A 16,220-nucleotide genomic window follows, 5' to 3' on the forward strand; every position below is an offset into this window, starting at 1 on the left:
AGGATGCGTGCTAAAAAAGATAGCTTTGTGAAAGCGTGTTCTTCTAGTTTTCATGGTAATAATGATGAAGATCTAAAAGTGATTGATGTGACTCCTATTAAATCTTTGTTTTCCAATATGAATCTTGATAAAGATGGGACTGGAGATGAGTCAACTTTAGTTAAAAGGCGTCCCAATGATTCAGAGTTTTTAGATATTGATGCAAACATTAATAAAAGTGGGATTGAAGAGGTCAAAACTTTACATAGCAATGAACTCACTATTTTGGATTTCAAGGAATTTAATTATGATAATTGCTCTTTGATAGATTGTATTTCCTTGTTGCAATTCGTGTTAAATTCTCCTCATGCTTATAATCAAAATAAAGCTTTTACTAAACATATCGTTGATGCTTTAATGCAATCCTATGAAGAAAATCTTGAACTAGAAGTTTCTATCCCTAGAAAACTTTATGATGAGTGGGAACCTACTATTAAAATTAAGATTAAAGATTATGAATGTTATGCTTTGTGTGATTTGGGTGCTAGTGTTTCCACGATTCCAAAAACCTTGTGTGATGTGCTAGGTTTCCGTGAATTTGATGATTATTCTTTAAATTTGCATCTTGCGTATTCCACCATTAAGAAACCTATGGGAAGGATTAATGATGTTCTTACTGTTACAAATACAAATTATGTGCCTGTAGATTTTCATTGTTCTTGATATAGATTGCAATCCTACATGTCCTATTATTCTTAGTAGACCTTTCCTTGGAATGATTGGTGTAATTATTGACATGAAAGAAGGAAATATTAGATTCCAATTTCCGTTAAGGAAAAGCATGGAACACTTCCATAGGAAGAAAATTTAATTTCCTTATGAATCTATTATGAGAGCCACTTATGGATTGCATACCAAAGATGACAATACCTAGATCTATTCTTGTTTTTATGCCTAGCTAGGGGCATTAAAAATAGCGCTTGTTGGGAGGCAACCCAATTTTATTTTTGTTCTTTGCTTTTTATTCATGTTTAGTAATAAATAATTCATCTAGCTTCTGTTATGATTGTGTTTTTTATGTTTTAATTAGTATTTGTGCCAAGTAAAGCCTTTAGGGTCTTCTTGGGTGATTATTGTTTCATCTTGTTGATAAAAATAGAAAGTATGCGCTCACGAAAATAATTATCATTTTTTTACCAAAGGGCGATAAAATACCAATTCCAACTGTAGTACATCAATATACTTTTTTTCCTGCTCATCCTAAGTTTTCAAATTTTTTGGTGTTACAGAAGTATTCTAAATCTCCAAATTGCTACAGATTGTTCTGTTTTTCGTGTGTTGTTTGCTTATTTTTATGAATCTATGAGTAGTATCGGGGGGGGGGGGGGTATGAACCATAGAGAAGTTGGAATACAGTAGGTTTAACACCAATATAAATAAAGAATGAGTTCATTAGAGTACCTTAAAGTGGTGGTTTATTTTCTTCTACTAACGGAGCTCATGAGATTTTCTGTTGAAGTTTTGTGTTGTGACGTTTTCAAGTTTTTGGGTAAATATTTGATGGATTGTGGAATGAGGAGTGGCAAGAGCCTAAGCTTGGGGATGCCCAAGGCACCCCAAGGTAAAATTCAAGGACAACCAAAAGTCTAAGCTTGGGGATGCCCGGAAGGCATCCCCTCTTTCGTCTTCGTCTATCAGTAACTTTACTTGAGGCTATATTTTTATTCCCCACATGATATGTGTTTTGCTTTGGAGCGTCTTGTATGATTTGAGTCTTTGCTTTTTAGTTTACCACATTCATCCTTACTGTACACACCTTTTGGGAGAGACACGCATGAATCAGAATTTATTAGAATACTCTATGTGCTTCACTTATATCTTTTGAGCTAGATAATTTTGCTCTAGTGCTTCACTTATATCTTTTTAGAGCACGCTGGTGGTTTTATTTTTTTAGAAATTATTGATCTCTTATGCTTCACTTATATTATTTTGAGAGTCTTTTAGAACATCATGGTAATTTGCTTTGGCTGTAAAATTAGTCCTAATATGATGGGCACCCAAGATGGGTATAATAAAAACTTTCATATAAAGTGCATTGAATACTATGATAAGTTTGATTCCTTATGATTGTTTTAAGATATGAAGATGGTGATATTAGAGTCATGTTAGTTGAGTAGTTGTGAATTTGAGAGATACTTGTGTTAAAGTTTGTGATTCTCGTAGCATGCACGTGTGGTGAACCGTTATGTGATGAAGTCGGAGCATGATTTATTTTTTGATTGTATTCCTTATGAGTGGCGGTCGGGGACGAGCGATATTCTTTTCCTACCAATCTATCCCCCTAGGTGCATGCACATACTACTTCGTTTCGATAACTAATAGATTTTTTGCAATAAGTATGTGAGTTCTTTATGACTAATGTTGAGTCCATGGATTATACGCACTCTCACCCTTTCACCGTTGCTAGCCTCTCTAGTACCGCGCAACTTTCGCCGGTACCATAAACCCACCATTTACCTTCCTCAAAACAGCCACCATACCTACCTATTATGGCATTTCCATAGCCATTCCGAGATATATTGCCATGCAACTTTCCGCCGTTCCGTTTATTGTGACACACTCCACCATTGTCATATTGCTTTGCATGATCATGTAGTTGACATTGTATTTGTGGCAAATCCACCTTCAGAATTCTTTCATACATGTCACTCTTGATTCATTGCACATCCTGGTACACCGCCGGAGGCATTCACATAGAGTCATATTTTGTTCTAAGTATCGAGTTGTAATTCTTGAGTTGTAAGTAAATAAAAGTGTGATGGTCATCATTATTAGAGCATTGTTCCATGTGAGGAAAGGATGATGGAGACTATGATTCCCCCACAAGTCGGGATGAGACTCCGGACGAAAGATAAAAATAAAAAAGAGAGAAAAAGAGGCCATAAAAAAGAGAAAGGCCCAAATAAAAAATGAGAGAAAAAGAGAGAAGGGGCAATGCTACTATCCTTTTTCCACACTTGTGCTTCAAAGTAGCATCATGATATTCATGATAAAGAGTCTCCTATGTTGTCACTTTCATATACTAGTGGGAATCTTTCATTATAGAACATGACTTGTATATTCCAATGACGGACTTCCTGAAAATGCCCTAGGTCTTCGTGAGCAAGCAAGTTGGATGCACACCCACTTAGTTTCTTTTTGAGCTTTCATACACTTATAGCTCTAGTGCATCCGTTGCATGGCATTCCCTACTCACTCACATTGGTATATATTGACGGGCATCTCCATAGCCATCGATACGCCCAGTTGATGTGAGACTATCTTGTCCTTTTTGTCTTCTCCACAACACCATTCTATTCCACCTATAGTGTTGTATCCATGGCTCACGCTCATGTATTGCGTGAAGATTGAAAAAGTTTGAGAACATCAAAAGTATGAAACAATTGCTTGGCTTGTCATCGGGGTTGTGCATGATCTAAATATTTTGTGTGATGAAGATAGAGCATAGCCAAACTATATGATTTTGTAGGCATAACTTTCTTTGGCCATGTTATTTTGAGAAGATATGATTGCTTTATTAGTATGCTTGAAGTATTATTATTTTTATGTCAATATTAAACTTTTGTTTTGAATCTTTCGGATCTGTGACATCCCAAAATTCTAAATTTTGAAATGTTATATTAAATAGATAGTTTTTTTTGATTGTTGTGTGATTGATTGACTGTAATTGGGTGAAATTCGAAACTTTTTGAAAGTTAAGTGAGAGGGAATAAAATGACTTTCCCAAACTTTCATTTTCGCTTTTATGATCTCCGTGAATTCAAATTCTTTTCAAATAAAAAACCCTAGAGAGAAGATGACATGACTTCTTTCATTTAAATAAATGAAAAGGGTTTTTGAAAATATTTGAAATTTATTTGGAAATATTTTCCAACCCGGAAACTTTATGCAACTCAATGATTTTCATGAGATAAGATAAAATGAATTCTTCGAAACATATGAAATATGAGTTGGAAGTTTTAAAAGAATTAAATTCAAAGTCCCATTGAAATTATTTTCAATTTGGGGTTATTTGGTTTTTATTCAAATTATTTTTACTCAAAAAATAAAATATAGGGAAAATAGGGTAAAATGATTCCCTACATTAGAAAATTGGAGAGAAATAAATTTGAAATAATTTTGGTATTTTTAAAATGATTTTTATTGAATTCTATTAGTGCAGTATCACTGTTTGATTTATTTGAATTTGTGTGGATTTTATTTGATGTTAGAAAAATGTTCAAGTCTTAGAAAGTCTTTTTGTGAAAATTTCTATATATAATATGACTATATATAATTTTACTTTTATTTTCGTTATTCCGTTTTTACTTTTCTGTTTCTACTAAAAAAGGAAAACTACACGTACGCCTGAAATTAATTGTCGCCCACATGCGCAGTATAGTGCCATTGGGCGCCCCATCATTTTTTTCTCTCCTACATGGGCCTGGCCCAGCCAGACTTTTTTTTATTTGACCGAATTTTGTTTAAAAAAAGAACTACAGCGCGCGGCCGGGCCTAACTTTTAGCCCATGATCTTTTTTTTTAAAATTTCATCTAGGTACGTATATATTTAGTCTCACATTGCCTAGCTTTTGACCCTTAAACCTATTTTTCATCTATAAATATAGACCTTCAAAAATTATCCGATTCGGGTTAAATCAATATTTTGGTTTTGACTAGAATCATTAAGAAAAAAAATACTTTTTTCCCTCTTCAGCAGGACTTTTGGAAATTATCTCCTCTCTCCAAAATCGTATTTTCTTTGCCTTATAAAGCTATTTTTCTTCGTTTTTTTTCTTTTTATACTCCGTAATTTTTTATTTCTAAACTAGTACGTTAGAATAATTAAATTATCAACTAGCCTATTAGTCTATGTATTTATACATTACACTTAGATTTTTTTAATTGTAGCTATTTTTCTTCTGTAAAATAGCTTGACTCTGATATTTCAAATAGCCATAAATTTTTACTCATTCATCCAAATCAGATGAAACCAACGCCTATAGTTTTGTCTTGTTTTCACCTATCCAGTGAACCTGTCATGTCAACTTTTTGAAATTTTCAAATTTTCAAATTTGTTCAGATTCGTATTCAAACTTATTTTGTTCATTACTTGAGTTTTATAACTTTGATTTAGTTGATTCTATTTGCAAATCGAAGCTCTTGACTTAAACTTTCTGATAAGGCCAAATTCACATAATTTTGATACGGTAAGAAATTGTTTTATGTTGCTATTAACTTGAGTTTTATGTTGCTAATTGATGACCCACAAGTATAGGGGATCTATCGTAGTCCTTTCGATAAGTAAGAGTGTCGAACGCAACGAGGAGCAGAAGGAAATGATAAGCGGTTTTCAGCAAGGTATTCTCTGCAAGTACTGAGATAAGTAGTAACAGATAGTTTTGTGGTAAGATAATTTGTAACGAGCAACAAGTAACAAAAGTAAATAAGGTGCAGCAAGATGGCCCAATCCTTTTTGTAGCAAAGGACAAGACTGGACAAACTCTTATATGATGTAAAGCGCTCCCAAGGACACACGGGAATATCGTCAAGCTAGTTTTTATCACGTTCATATGATTCACGTTCGGTACTTCGATAATTTGGTATGTGGGTGGACCGGTGCTTGGGTACTGCCCTTACTTGGACAAGCATCCCACTTATGATTAACCTCTATTGCAAGCATCCGCAACTGCAACAAAAGTATTAAGGTAAACCTAACCATAGCATGAAACATATGGATCCAAATCAGCCCCTTACGAAGCAACGCATAAACTAGGGTTTAAGCTTCTGTCACTCTAGCAACCCATCATCTACTTATTACTTCCCAATGCCTTCCTCTAGGCCCAAATAATGGTGAAGTGTCATGTAGTCGACGTTCACATAACACCACTAGAGGAGAGACAACATACATCTCATCAAAATATCGAACGAATACCAAATTCACATGACTACTAATAGCAAGACTTCTCCCATGTCCTCAGGAACAAAAGTAACTACTCACAAAGCATAAACATGTTCATAATCAGAGGGGTATTAATATGCATATAGGATCTGAACATATGATCTTCCACCAATTGAACCAACTAGCATCAACTACAAGGAGTAATTAACACTACTAGCAACCTACTAGCACCAATCCCGGACTTGGAGACAAGAATTGGATACAAGAGATGAACTAGGGTTTTGAGATGAGATGGTGTTGATGAAGATGTTGATGGAGATTGCCCTCTCCCGATGAGAGGAGTGTTGGTGATGACGATGGCGATGATTTCCCCCTCCGGGAGGGAAGTTTCCCCAGCAGAACAGCTCCGCCAGAGCCCTAGATTGGTTCCGCCTCGTGGCGGCGGAGTTTCGTCCGAGAAGATGGCTTATGATTTTTTTTCCCATCGAAAGACTCCATATAGCACAAGATGGCCACCGGAGGGCCACTAGGGGGCGCGCCCAGGGGGGTAGGGCGCGCCCCCCACCCTCGTGGGCAGGGTGTTGCCCCCCTGGTGAAGTTCTTGCTCTCAGTATTTTTTATATATTTGGAAAACATCTTCCGTGAAGTTTCAGGACTTTCGGAGCTGTGCAGAATAGGTCTCTAATATTTGCTCCTTTTCCAGCCCAGAATCCCAGCTCCCGAAATTCTCCCTCTTTATGTAAACCTTGTAAAATAAGAGAGAATAGGCATAAGTATTGTGACATAATGTGTAATAACAGCCCATAATGCAATAAATATTGATATAAAAGCATGATGCAAAATGGACGTATCACTAATCTTCTCATCAACAGTACGAGGCAAGTTCACACTTTGATCATATTTTTCATTACCCAGTTTTTATGCATTAGTTTCAACCCTCAAGCATTGCATGAGTAGGATTGATAACATGTGGGTATTGGGAAGTAGCTGATGAGGTAGGAATCTATTGCCCTTTTATTACCAAACCCTAGGGAGTTACTTCTACGTTATGCTCATGTTGCTATGCTATGCTCGTAGACGTGGATTGGGTTTGAGTGAATCCATGCCTCATGTGAGATTGTTAATTAATGGTTAACTTAAGGTGTCTACTTAAACACACATCTGGGTGGAATGGTTGGGGCACCCTGGAGCACCCAGTGGTTTGCCCGGGCACCTGGAGAACCCAGTGCTTTCCCAAGGGGATCCCGGAGGACCCGTGTGATCACCCTATGGAATGCCACCCAGGCTCAAAGGGATCATAAGATTATTCATGCTAGAAACTTCCGTGTGCAGCCACAAGCTATTATGGGCTCTAGCATTGTTGAGTATGTTGCATGACCTCTTTCAGTGGTGTTCTAGCAGATGCAGGGGAAAGTAGGTGTAACTGTCCACCCATAGTAAAGAGTTAATGTTTCTGAAAGACCGTGTCTCGGTCATCCATTTCTCAAACACCATGTAGTGCGAGAAATCCAACGGAGGAGATTGAGTCTTGTGGGGAAAAGTGCGCAAACCTCTACAGAGTGTACAAACTAATCATGATTAGTCGTGTCCTCGGTTATGGACATCTTGAGTATCTGGTTCTTGAATTATCATGTTGATCTCATCACTTAATTTAATTAGCTGGCTGGGTTAATGATTACTTTAATTGGGATTGAGATGGGGTTACCATTCTCAATGTTTTCAACAAACTTTGTAGTAAATAAAATATATTCCTTTGTTGTAGGAAAAAAATTTAGCTTTATGCAAAATTAAACTTTGAGCCTCCACCAGCCAAATATGCATATAGAGATAGCCATTCTCATTTTATCCTATGGTGTCAATTTGCCAGTACATTCAATGTACTGACCCTTTGTGGCTGCAACGTCTCATGTTGCAGGAATCTTACGATGAGTAAGTGATACGTTAGGGTTACGATTTCTACACTCAACTTTGCCGTTGGTGTTGATGGGAATCCACAACCTTGTTGTTACTTCCGCTATATAGATTGAGGTAATAGTATTTACATTACTTTATACATGTGATTTACCTCTGTTATAAATCCTCGAGTACTGTGTGTGTCAGCATACCGATCCAGGGATAACACTTAAGCATAGAGACTTGATCCATTTGGGTCGGGTCGCTACAAGATGGTATCAGAGCACATGCTGAATGTAGGACGTGACCCCTAGAAACTGGCAAGCCCATAGGAAAGATCTTCTCTATAACCTTATTTTCAAAAAGATCTTCTGCCTCTCTTCTTTTCTGAGCTTTATCAAATATTCCCTTTTAGTTAGACCATACCCCTTTCCCCTTTTGACCACATGAAGATTCAACTGGTGAGACTACTCCAAGAAGTACAAGATATCGGATAACTAGGACCACTCCGGAATGAAGAAGATTTTATCGAGCATTATAATTATGGAAACTACAACGGTTGAAGACTCCGAAGACTAGGAGAATTTAAAGGCTCTGTATAATTTCCAGATTTGTATGATCTAGGAAAGCTACCCTTATGGAACTTGTCAGACTAATGAAGTTGTCAATACCCGAGATCAAGGTGTATCGGAGAAAGACCGGAACATAGAGCATTAGAACTCAAAGATTTTGTCAAGAAAACCCTAAGGCAGGAGATATCAACTATGGAATGATAGCTCATGGAAATGACAAGAGCAGAAACACGGTTATCCATGATGTTATCGCCCGCTTATGCTAGTATCACCGTGCTGATTTAAGCATGCATTTCTTCGGAAGGATTGAATGACAGAAGGGATGATGGAGCATCTGTCAGCAAAGGATGCAGTTTTCACCTTAGCTGGTGTATCGCCAGGAATCTGGAGTATTACATGAAGAATTTTTAGACGGACCTTCAGGAAGTCATATTTGACAAGGAAGCAATTCGTGAAGAACTTAGGACCCAGAAGCTGAAAGTAGCCAAGCTGAAGGAGCAAAACCTCGAGATACCGGAGATTCGTCAGGAACTGAAGGACATGAGGACATGGTTCATGCCAAGGATGTTGAAATCAGAAGTTTGGAACGCAACTCCAGAATATTAAAGGACGTCACGAGAGACTCCGCGTCAACAGAAATGATCTGGCAAAAGAACTTGATAAGGACAAGCACGATCGAAAGAAGCCATCGGAGACATGAACAAGACTCGAAGAGTTTGACGACTTTGAAGATTTATTGACCATTAGAAGACCCAACCCCTATTATATGCCTACGTTAGATGCGACGTTTGTGAGCTATCATTTGTTTGATGTTTTTTCGACGGCCACAAATAAAATCTGTCTTTTCAAAACCATTGTTTGTATTGTGTGCGTCCCTCTCCATCTCTCTCATCTCACCCCAAAACCCATGGACCCAATAGAGGACGAATGGAGATGAACTCATATTTTCTGGACCGATGACTCAATTGGAGACAGACCGATGGATTCAGAACATGGAAGATCATATGAAGAATAACACTATAGCCGGAAAGGATATGGCCCAGCATACTCTTCAGTGCTTTGAAAGAGGTGTTGCTACTTGGTGGAAGATGCATCAAACCATCAATGGATGGCAAGGAGTGACCACTTGGAAAGAATTTAAGTTGACTTTGCCAAAGTCTCGGCTTGTGTCCCAGAAGTTGAAGCCTTATGGAAATGATATGAAGAAACCTTGTGCATGCAAGCTCTATGGAGAAATAGGGCACAACCATAAAGAACACAAAGATGAATGCCCTTATTATGAAGAAAGTCACCCAGCCGAAGAATGCCCAACTAGGCAGATTACTTGTTTCTTATGTGAAGGGACTACCCACTACCCTGCTCAGTGTCACATTTATCCCGTGGTTCAAAGAACCATCCAACAGAAGAAAGAAGCAACGAAAGGAGCCCTCATGGAAGTTTTAGAAGAACCAGTGATGAAGGAAGAGGTGAAGGACACACCCAAATAAGACCCAATTAAACCATGCACTAAGTCATGTTGTTCATGTGGAGAAGAAGGACACATCTCCCAGAATTGTCTGGATGGGGATCTAGTAGAATTCCCGACAGAGGAAGTAGAGTATGACCCACAGGAAATAGAAGCCCTGATTGGAATGAAAAAAATCCAGGAAGAGAAATATATTGGATTCCAGGAAGGGCCTGAGTCATATCACCTATTTCAGGTGCAAGGAGTCAGGGCACTACTTCAGCGGTTGTGTAACGCCCTCGATGCGGCTATATCTCCCACGTGTCGAAGCACGACTTAGAGGCATAACCGCATTGAAAGCAATGTCGCAAGTGAGGTAATCTTCACACAACCCATGTAATACATAAGGGAAAGAGATAAATAGTTGGCTTACAATCGCCACTTCACACAATTACATGAATAAAGAATTGCATCATCCAGATACACACAAGGTCCGACTACGGAACCAAAATAAAAAAGACTACCCCAAATGCTACACAGATCCCCGATCGTCCCGACTGGGCTCCACTACTGATCAACTGAAAACGGAACACCACAAAGGACAAGATCTTCATCGAGCTCCTCCTGAGCTTGGTTGCGTCATCTGCACGGTTCAACGGCACCTGCAAGCTGGTTTTGGAAGTATCTGTGAGTCACGGGGACTCAGCAATCTCACACCCTCGCGATCAAGACTATTTAAGCTTATGGGTAAGGTAAAAGGTATGAGTTGGAGCTGCAGCAAGCGACTAGCATTTATGGTGGCTAACATACGCAAATGAGAGTGAGAAGAGAAGGCAAAGCACGAACGAGAAACTATGATCAAGAAGTGATCCTAGAACAACCTACGTCAAGCATTACTCCAACATCGTGTTCACTTCCCAGACCCCGTCGGAAAGAGACCATCATGGTTACACACGCGGTTGATGTATTTTAATTAAGGTCAACTTCAGGTTTTCTACAACCGGACATTAACAAATTCCCATCTGCCCATAACCGTGGGCACGGCTTTCGAAAGTTCAAATCCCTGCAGGGGTGTCCCAACTTAGCCCATCACAAGCTCTCACGGTCAACGAAGGATGTTCCTTCTAGCGGGAAGACCCGATCAGACTCGGAATCTCGGTAACAAGACATACTCGACAATGGTAAAACAAGTCCAGCAAGACCGCCCGATGCGCCGACATCCTGATAGGAGCTGCACATATCTCGTTCTCAGGGCAACACCGGATGAACACTACGTACAGCTAAAACCAGCCCTCAAGTTTCCCCGAGGTGGCGCCGCAAGTGGCTCTAGTTTGGACCAACACTTAGACAAGCACTAGCCCGGGGGGGTTTAAAAATAAAGATGACCCTTGGGCTGGCCTAACCCAAGGAAAAAAAGGCTAGGTGGCGAATGGTAAAACCAAAGTTGGGTCTTGCTGGAGGAGTTTTATTCAAAGCGAACTGTCAAGGGGTTCCCATTATAACCCAACCGCGTAAGGAACGCAAAATCCGGGAACATAACACCGATATGACGGAAACTAGGGCGGCAAGAGTGGAACAAAACACCAGGCATAAGGCCGAGCCTTCCACACTTTACCAAGTATATAGATGCATTAATTAAATAAGAGATATTGTGATATCCCAACAAAATATCCATGTTCCAACAAGGAACAAGCTCCAATCTTCACCTGCAACTAACAACGCTATAAGAGGGCTGAGCAAAGCGGTAACATAGCCAAACAACGGTTGCTAGGACAAGGTGGGTTAGAGGCTTGGTTCAACAATATGGGAGGCCTGATAAGCAAGTGGTAGGTATCGCAGCAAAGGCATAGCAAAAGAGCGAGCCACTAAGCAAGCAAAGATAGAAGTGATTTCGAGGGTATGGTCATCTTGCCTGAGATCCCGCAAGGAAGAAGAACGAGTCCATGAAGAAGACAAACGGACGTAGTCGAGTGGATCGTCACAACGCGACGTTACCGGAACTAACCCGAAGAAGCAACACCAGAAAGAAAGCAAACCACATGGTAAACAACCATCACATAAGCATGGCATGATGCGCAAACAAGTATGATGCATTTCCGGTTTAATGAGGCATGGCATGGAAAAATGCACAAACAATCCTACAAATTAAATGGAGCTCAATATGCAATGAGTTTCATATTGACGAAACACCACATGACTTAATTATTTCTCTCTCGTTTAGGTACTCAACAATATTAAATGTTGTTAGCATGGCAAGAGGGGAAGCATAAGAAATTATCTATCTAGGCAAGTTTAAATGAGGCCGGAACAACAAAACGACAAGTCCGGAAAATCCCCATATGCATTTAGCAATTTAATGCAAACAACAATTTTAAACATTTTAGTTGTTGTTATCCTGATGCGGGTGACATGAGCAAGTTTTATGCAATATTTATGAAAATGTTGTCATGATAAGATACGAGGCATTTGTCATCGTGGCGGAAACGAAAGGGGTGCCACGGCAACGAATCCGAAAGTGATGCCACGACAACATATCAGTTCCGGTAGCTCATAGAGATACCGGTGCAAAAGGAAGTGGCGGGAGCGAGAAAAAGAAGATGGGGCGCTCCCAGATACCGGGTGTCCCATGTGTCGGCGGCATGGCAACCGAGGGTCGTGCACGTAACAAACGGGCACGCTACGCACACGGGGTTCATCTCGTATCACATAACATGCATTCAGTCCACGGACGGTCATGTCGATGGTTATACCTTGTGAAGCGTGCCTTATCGGAACGGATCAAGTTCGTAGAGGGAAGTAGGCGTTCTCGCGACGGCGGTAGTGGAAGTAGTTGTTCACGCGACGGTAGTCGGACATGACGATACCGTTACACTGGTCTTCGGCAACGGTAGTGGTACCCATTTTGTAGTCGTGCACATTCCGTAGATGTTCGAGGTCATGGCAAGGACCTTGACGTCCACGGAGTCTTCGAGGGTCGACGGTAGTGGTACTCGGGTCGTCGGCGACGGTAGTCGTTCTATGCATTGGGCGTCAAGGTACTTGCCGTTCTTAGCGGTTCCGAAAACGGCGGTAGATGAACAAGATGCGTCGTCGTGGTACTTGGCAAAAATCTCAAAGAAAATGCCTGACGGTCTACGGAGTCTTGGCGACATTCTTGCCCATCCAAAATGAAACAAGACATAAGGGCCTCTGGTGGGCAGCGGGCGAGCAGCGGCAGAAGATGTCGATCCATAGCTGCTCATGCCCAACAATGAAACAACAAAATCGGCCATGACTTGGTGCTGGTGCAGAGCATCAGGAGGCAGGGCGTTGCAGGAGAACGGGGCTGGAGATGGGGGCGGTAGCAGCGGAGCGAAGCAGAAATGACAGAGCTCGGGGTTCGTAGTGCAGGGGAGCATGAGAGGCACCATGGACGCAGAGGAGACAAGGTGCACAACGGCAAGGCGAAACAGGCCCGAGGTCAAGGTCGCCAAGGGAGGGAGGCAGTAGGGGTGCGACGATGCTGATGGCCTCACGGGCCTTGGCGGGCGAGACGGCAACACAGGGGCCTGCTGGATGGGCGCGAGGAGGGAGACGCGCGGGGGAGTTCCTTACCCTGGAGCAAGATGGGGCGCGAGCTCCATGGAGGTTCGGGACTTGGGGCGCGGTGCAGAGGAGGTGAACAGGGACGCGGGCAGCAGAGGGAGGAAGAGAACGAGAGGAGAGGTGGCGCAGCGTACGGGAGAGGTGGGATCGAGGGAAGGGACTGCTGCGAGCGATAAAGAGAGATCGAGGGGAGATGGGGATCGGGATGCGTGTGCGTGCAACGCTCTCCTGGCGGCGCTATGAAGAACGAAGGAGGAGGAGGGGATCGGGCCTAGGTGGCTCGGGCGCCTAGGGTTGGAGGAGTTAGATGGGCCAGCTGGGCCTAGCAGGTCGGCCTAGGCTGGGCTTTTCTCTCTCTCTCTTCTCTTATATCCTTTAACAGAAAAGAAAATCGAGAGAGGGAAAAGAAGGAGAGGGTTACGGAAGGATTTTGCACATAGGGATAATTTCCCCGGACTTGCAAAAATGAGCTTGATCCCGCAAAATAGAAGTGGGCACGCGGTTGAAGTTGAATTCAAACTCATTTGAAATTAATTCAAATGATTTGATTGGAAGTGAGTTTTGGGAAGGTCCAAAAATGTTGAGACTTTTGGAGGAGCCTCAAAAAAAGAAGAAAGAATTTTCGGCAAGGTTTGGAGATCAACTCGAAGCAGAAAGGCATGGGATTATCTGCACGTGTGTTATGGGTGATTCCAAATTATTGGAATATAATTTGTATAGCTCCCTAAAATATTGGGACAATAAGTTTTAAAGAGTAATCACCATACTGAATATCCCTCGATTTAAATGGACCGAAGATCCATGCAATTTATTTAGTTGAGTTAAGAAAAGAAATGACATGATGGCATGGAGACATGATGCAATGCACATGATGCAAATATGAAAGCGATGAACCAAACAAATCACACGACGAAACCCGGAAACCCTGGAAGGCAACTGAAGCTCCGGTCTTGGGGCGTTACAACACTCCACCACTACGAGAGGATCTCGTCCCGAGATCTAGAATGGCACCGGAGGGAAAAGGAAGAGGAAGATAAGAGATAAAACTAAGTTGCTCCTTTGACAAACGAGTGAAACCAAAGAACCTTGAAAAGGTTAAGCCATTTCGAGAAAAGAATACAACGGAGATGAACGAAGTTGAAAACACTCCGTTTGATAGAGTAACGAGGAAGAACAAAGTCGGACAACACTCCGGTTGAAAAGAGATGCAAGGCTTGATAAGGCGAAAAGAACTTGAACAAAGGGGCACAATACTCCGGTTAAAACAAGATAGGGAAGGAATAAGAATGATATAATTTGGACAGCACTCCGCCTGTAAATGGAAGGAATTGAACTAGACAAGATGAGAGGATACTTGAAAAGAGGACACAACACTCCGGTTAAAAGGATAAGCACGAAAAGAACACGATCCTGATAAAACAAGAAGATGGGTTGAAGAGAGCAACATTGCAATACCTCCGGAACAAAAGTAAGAATGGAATGGTATGAACGAGGAAAAAAAATCTTGGGAGAGCATGCTTACAACATATTCTCGAATGGAGTTGTTGGATTATCAACAGTGAAAGGATAATCTTGATGTGGGCTTATGGAAGACATCTCAAAATTATGAGCTGAAATTCTGCCAATAACGGAAAACAATAGATTGGATTGATATGAGCAAGAAGACGAGAAACTATTTCACCAGGAGGATAAAAGAAGAACTTGGATCATTTATAAGCACCATAATTGCAACAAACCTTAGGGAAGGCTTTAGGTGAAATATAACCCAAGATAACTCCAATGACGAGATTGATGGATTTAAAATATCTCATTTTTAACAACATGTGAATCATGAAACATGAACTCAAATTATTAAGAATGACATAATACAACCTCCAATGATACGGAAGAAAGAATTGCACTTCGGATTGCAAGATAAAGAATGCTTGAGCTCCTCTGAAAAGAATCTTGATGAACACCTCGAGAAAGAAATTAAATCCTTGATGAACCATCAAGTATAACCTTAATGAAGAACTCCGGTAACAAAAGGATAACGAAAAGAAAGAGAAGTTGAAAACACAAGGTGAAACCTTGCAATGATTTAGATGGATCTCTGTGGCGATATAATTGAAAGAGGTTGGAACTCCGGGAAAAAAAGATAAGATGAACAATTGAGATCAAGAATTTTGATGAACCTCCGAAATAAGGAATTAATCACTTGGATGAACAAGAATAAGAATTACGTTATGCATATCCTTCACCAATTTAAATTGATGACAAGCAACGGATTTTACATATTACTTATTCTCGAAGAAAGGATTAAGATAGATATTGCGCAACCTTGGAAAGGTCTTCGACGGTCCACCGGAAGGGTTGAAACAACGAATAAATTGATATGATAACCCAAGAATAGAGCTCTTGGACGAACCACCGTATGAATTGAAAAATGAACGAAGTAAAGGGATTAATCACCGGGTAAGAATTAGCAAATGAATGAACATACTTGAGACAATCTAGATACATGAGAACGAAGGGCTCACGAACTGTTTAGAGATCACTTGAACGATGCACCGGTAAAAATTTGGAGAACGAGAGCTGAAAGCTGAGAATGGATAAATTCTGAGATGATGGGCTCCGGAGAAACAAACTGAAAAGACTCCTGAATTGCTCCGGAAGGGTGAAAAGAATTATCACGAACGAAAACAATTATGAGAGGACGACAACAAGCTAGAATCACGAATCTTCAAGAGAGCGGATAAGGATTTAAGAGGAACTCTTCTCCGGTCATTGAAATCTGAGAATTACGATGAGAAACACCACCAATTGT

At 40.7% G+C, this 16,220-nt stretch overlaps 1 protein-coding gene across 1 annotated transcript; it reads right to left on the minus strand.

Moving 5' to 3' along the window:
• Positions 1-12,663: 12,663 nt before the first annotated feature.
• LOC147985669 (uncharacterized) lies at positions 12,664-13,239 on the minus strand. The gene has a single exon (XM_087541690.1). It carries the CDS (start codon positions 13,237-13,239, stop codon positions 12,664-12,666), a length of 576 nt encoding a protein of 191 aa, XP_087397816.1.
• Positions 13,240-16,220: the final 2,981 nt, after the last annotated feature.

This window comes from Triticum urartu, chromosome 2A (genome assembly GCF_056163025.1).
Source record: "Triticum urartu cultivar PI428250 chromosome 2A, HENAU_Tu73, whole genome shotgun sequence".
In the NCBI taxonomy this organism is placed as follows: Eukaryota; Viridiplantae; Streptophyta; class Magnoliopsida; order Poales; family Poaceae; genus Triticum; species Triticum urartu.